Source organism: Staurois parvus, unplaced genomic scaffold, assembly GCF_062004578.1.
Source record: "Staurois parvus isolate SC_StPar_1 unplaced genomic scaffold, SC_StPar_1.0 ptg002668l, whole genome shotgun sequence".
Classification (NCBI taxonomy): domain Eukaryota; kingdom Metazoa; phylum Chordata; class Amphibia; order Anura; family Ranidae; genus Staurois; species Staurois parvus.
The window spans coordinates 112492-118072 of record NW_028320464.1 but is presented as its reverse complement, the minus strand read 5'-3'; the positions used below and the strand labels follow the sequence as shown (position 1 = coordinate 118072).

At 39.7% G+C, this 5581-nt stretch overlaps 1 protein-coding gene across 1 annotated transcript; it reads right to left on the bottom strand.

Annotated features, from left to right (window-relative positions):
• Positions 1-779: 779 nt before the first annotated feature.
• On the bottom strand, positions 780-5374 carry LOC149429990 (olfactory receptor 1G1-like). Its single transcript, XM_089666281.1, has one exon. The coding sequence runs from the start codon at positions 5372-5374 to the stop codon at positions 4454-4456; it is 921 nt and encodes a 306-aa protein (XP_089522407.1). The 3' UTR covers positions 780-4453.
• Between the last annotated feature and the right edge of the window lie 207 nt (positions 5375-5581).

Here is a 5581-nt window from a genome sequence, read left to right as displayed (position 1 = left end):
CCCCTCCTGTTGCTATGGCAACCTGTCAATCACATTATTTTATTAGGCTTCCCAAAGACTCCTTTGATAGATGATGCCGATATCCCAGGAGTAAATGGGATTCGCCTAATGATGTCATCGCCTAGGCGGCCGGGACTGGAAGTGCCGCCCGAAGAACTGTAATAAAGGTATTTAGAAACAAACGAACAAAAAATTATTTCCATTTCGCACTGTACATTGGTGGGGCATTTAAAATATTTGAAGTTTAAAAAAAGACTGGAACTCTACTGTAAGTGCAGTAAACCATAGCAACCAATCAGAATACATTATGTTGAGGTTAAACAAGTACAACATAGATTCTAATTGATTGCTATGGGTACTGCTTGTAAGAATCAGCATTTAGGAATTAGAACCTTGCCTTCAATAAGACTATTATTGCTTTATGTAAGTAAATGGGAGACAGCTGAAATATTGAAGATTTGTCCCCAGATCATTTTGTACTGAAATGAGGTATACATTTCATTTCAATCATTCAATCTCTATAAGAATCTGCAAAAATACAAAAATGATTCATAATAGATAATGCTAATGGTGGACAGTTAGACACACACTTTGTGAACTATTCTTTTCCCTGTCATACAATATCAAAATTTTAACGTATGAAATGAAGATTTACTGAATGAGTACTGAAAGTACTGAGAAAACTGTAACCGTGTACATTATAAATGACTGCAAATGTTTATTATAATTCTAATTAAGCTTAATGAAATAAAAAAAAAAACAAGTCATTTCACACTAAAGGCATTCATCACATTTTATTTATTAATACATTGGATAATAAAAATATTAGTAATAATACAGCAAGGCTAAAATAATTCTTTTTTAGAATAAACAATCCATTTGATAGTGACTTTGTAAACTATAACATAATTAACAAGGAACTGAGGAATGAAAAACGTACAATTTGTAATCAAGATCTTTTTAATAGTTTCATATATATTTTAATTGTTGATTGAAATTAATTATCATTGATCATTTCATAAATGACTACTGCTGGTGTTTTTCTAGTCTATGGGCTTCAAACTAGACAGCAGGACAACTGTGTTATTTAAACACAACACTAAAAGAGCCGCAGAATCAAAGTGTAATTCAAGGGTGAGCAAAAAATGTAATATTAAACACTAGCACAAAATTAAAATGTATGTTACCAAACATGAAAAGTCTGGAAAACAAAATAGAAAATCTAGAAGTTCTGTAACTTAAGGAACAGTTTGACTTGGTGGGAGTATCAGAAGCCTGCTTGGGCAGTTCACATAACTGGGCTGTTAATGTAGAGGTGACTCTGTTGCAGACTATGTGGAGGTACATAGATACAGTATATCCAATATTTACCACTAAATTAGCATTTTATAGCAAACAAGATTCATTTTACCATTCAAAGTCTCCATTAATATAAAGCCAGTTTCCATAGACTTACACTTTTTCTACTCATGTTTATCTACATCTGCCAATGGATATTTCACATGAATCTATTGTAATAAATCACGGGTTGCAGGAAAGAAAATGGCTGCATTCCCCCATCAACACGGACTCCCTCCCGTGGAGTTATTGTGTTATGCCTATGGGGGGAATGTGGGGGGGTCGTCCCTGCCAGAAGATCACAGTGATTATTGCTAGTGGTTATAGCTACTGTCAATAAGAGCATTAAAAATCCAAAATGCTGGTTGTACCCAAGACGTACAACAATTGAAGTGGGTACACTCAGCCTGCCCATAGACGGGTCAAATCTCGGTCAGTCTCTGCTGAACAGGCCAAGATTCAAACCATCATGACCGGCTTAATGATTGTACCTGTACTATGTAGTTGTCCAGCTGAAACCTTACAGATGGATGTCATCCAGTGAGGGGGATGTTCTTACAGATCCTTCCTACTGAATGTAATCCAGTGATGAATTTCATCAAGTTTGTGCATGCGCATGCAGATTGTTGTAGTTGGGTCTGCTGTCAATCAGTCTACCTGTTTCAAGGAAAAAACTTTTCTCTTCCTCAGAACTATAGGAACAGGGACTTGTGGGGTTCTCCCATATATCTTAGATTTCAATGAACCCTTAAGTGACAGAAGTCTTTCATATAATAGAGCACTTATGTACTGCTGTGTCTACACCATTCATAAATTTACAACAAAATATAAAAACATAAAAACAAACATTTATACTTTTATCAGTGCTGTGATGATCAGTGCACATGTCCCCTCTGAGTAATGCCGATTACCGGCTCTCCTCTCCTCTGTCAGCGTGACAGCTCGTGAGGGGAGAGATGCTGATAACCAGCATTTCCTTATTTGCATGCGATCAGCTTTGATTGGACACAGCTGATCACATGACCGAGCCGACATCTTTGGCTCTTTCCATTGATCAGTGATCCGCAGTGTCTGAAGGACACAGCACACCACCGATCGCCATTCTGTGTGCTCCTGGAGCCGCGCATGTGCGGTTAGAGTGGGAGGACGTCATATGATGTCCTCCCAGAATGAGAGAACCGCCTTGCGCCCATCATTACCTTATATGGCGGGTGGGAGGCGGTTAAAGATCTCTAACATAGTTTGATAAACTAGCTGTAAACCCAACCACTAAAATCTCCTATATGCGTTAACATGATAATATCACCTGGAAAGCCTATTTTTATATTAATCATTACTTTTCATGGAAATAACATCTAGTGGTGCTGATATAAAGATCCTTGTTTGGGCACATTGCATAACGGGGTGACAATGTCTGCTTCTGTCTCCCACAATCGCCTTCCTGGAAATCACATGTAAGTCACATGCTTATCCAAACAAGACTAGAAGCTGCTATGCTGAAGTAAATTATAAAGACATTTCCACTGTTGTCACTGTCTAAAGCAGACCTGCCATGAAAATGTCCTATTATTAGCCCCGCCCCCAGCTATCCCAGGAATCAGCGATGTTACCTGATGATAATACCCACACAACAGTACTCTTACCTCCTGGAAAGATCAGAAGCCGGGGTCAAGGTAAATATTTTACTTAAAACAGTTTTATTTGATAAATCACCTTTGTGGGTGATTTGACTTTTTTTGGGGGGGGGGGGTAGAGGGGACTTTAAATAGGGTAGATATTTCATTTTCATGAAAGGTCTTCTTAAAAAAAAAAGGTACGTGAGAACACAATTGCAGCCAACAACAATAAGACAATATGCCCTGTTATCACTTTAGTGCATGTGAACAGGGACAGGTTGTAAAGAGGATGCATTGAAATCAGGGGCAGACTGACAACTCATGGGGCCCCCGGGCAATAGGAGATCATGGGGCACCTGTGTCCTTGCCCAAACTCAAAAAAGCCTATGAAAAAGGTACCGGGGCATCTCATGGGGCCCCTACTGACCCCGGGTCCTCAGGCAGTGACCGAGTTTCCAAATGGTTAGTCTGCCCCTGATTGAAATGTAAGAATGAAAAAAGGTAAAACCATATGGAAAACATTCCACTCCTGCATTCATGAGACTCCAGTCCATCCACTATTGGGAAACTCCAACGTATAAGCCAGGATAACGGCTGCTTTCCCCAGATTGCCAACAAGGTTTGTATGGACAATGTGAATCTAATCCAAAGAAAAAAAAAAAATCAGAGGGAGTGGTTCCCTAGCATGAAACCTTTCTTTATTCCGAGCAAAAATAAAAGAATCCAATGCACTCAGATTTTCCTGATGTACACACGTCTGTCACAAGTGCTGGCGGTCTTTGTCATCCTGAACCCTCCATTCCTGATTGGACAGCTGCATCAACTCCAAGATTAAAAACAAATTTTGAGCCATAATATGCCCACAGGAAAGGACAAGGAGGATGAGCAGGAGAGGACAAGGAGGATGAGCAGGAGAGGACAAGGAGGATGAGCAGGAGAGGACAAGGAGGATGAGCAGGAGAGGACAAGGAGGATGAGCAGGAGAGGACAAGGAGGATGAGCAGGAGAGGACAAGGAGGATGAGTAGGAGAGGACAAGGAGGATGAGCAGGAGCCACTGATGTACTGTCAGAAGCCAGAACTGTCAGATTACCGGTTCCTGTGGGATGAGGAACGATGTTTCTCGCAGATCGGCACGGGCAGGCTGAGGGAATGTGAGCCCCGAGCCCTTCTTTACCAGACCTGCCAGTGCCTACAAACCTTACACCAATCAAAGCTCCCTATCAGTGACTGTCCCTATGTGTTCCCTATCACAGCTAAATCACATTCTCATACATGGTGGAAATGTCGTTTTATAGTGAGGGGGCTGGCCCATCTGAAATCTGGTTCTTCTAAATCAAACGACCTATATTCAAAGACAAGGCAATCTTTTCTGGTGACAATGAATTGGGTTTGGTGAATTCTCATAGAAATATTTCAGGCCCTTGAATGTGGACAATGCAGAATTTGATGCAAGTCCATGGTGGTGGAAAACCCAAACCTCATCCCTGCTGGTGAGTGTTACGACACTAGTTTTCGCAAAGAACTATTCATTTCTTTGTTCCGTAGACTGTATATGAGAGGGTTCAACACGGGGACCACTGTGGTGTAGAACATGGTTAATATCTGTTCAAGTATGGCATAGCGGTCTGATGGCGGTATCATGTATACAGATACACAAGATCCATAATAGATGGCCAAAACAATGAGGTGGGATGAACAGGTGGAGAAGGCTTTTCTTCTGCCATCCTTAGATGTAATACGTTGTATGACCCTGATAATCTGTACATAGGACATCAAGTTGCACATAACTGGACAGACCCCAAATACTAAGCACTCTGCATAGAAGATGATATAAAACATTTCAGTACCACCGCAGGCAATGTTGATGAGAGCTTTAGCATCACAGAAGAACTGGTCAATGGTAACAGAAGAACAGAAAATCATTTTTAAGATTGAATTTGTAACAAAAGATGAATTTATATTCCCACCAATCCAGGTGACTAATATAAGTAATATACAGATTTTCTTATTAAGTATCTGATGATAGTGTAAAGGGTGACAAATTGCGACATATCGGTCATACGCCATTATAAACAGAATGGTGACCTCAGCAGTGTCCGCTGTAATCATAAAATACATCTGGATAAGGCATTGTGTAAATGGCATTGTATTATTTCCAGATAGTAAGATGTAGAGGAGTTTTGGAATGGTGACAGTTGTAGAACACATATCAACCACAGACAAGTTGCAGAGAAATAAATACATCGGGGTGTGCAAATGGAGGTCCGAACATATCACTGCGATGATAACTGTGTTCATCAGCATTCCAATTATATAGATGAAGAAAAAGCAGACAATGCTGAAGATGAACAATTGGTGGTCAGTTTTCATGAAAAATGGTAAAATGTGCACATCTAGAGGAGATGTTGTGTTTTCCATGGGATGTGAGCACATTTCTACACAAAGACAAAATATTATATATATATACCAAACATTTCAATAATTTCCTAATACCTGTGTAAGTGAAATGGGATTACTTTTTTAACATCGTGGTTTTCTTATTGGTAAACATGCATGTCATATATAACTGAAATGCAATACAAAGTGAAGAAACATTCTCTCTTTATCCAGAAATTAACCGAATGT

What these genes read in the sequence shown, in the direction of transcription:
- LOC149429990 (XM_089666281.1), bottom strand. Translation starts at nt 5,374, where the DNA reads ATGGAAAACACAACATCTCCTCTAGATGTGCACATTTTACCATTTTTC.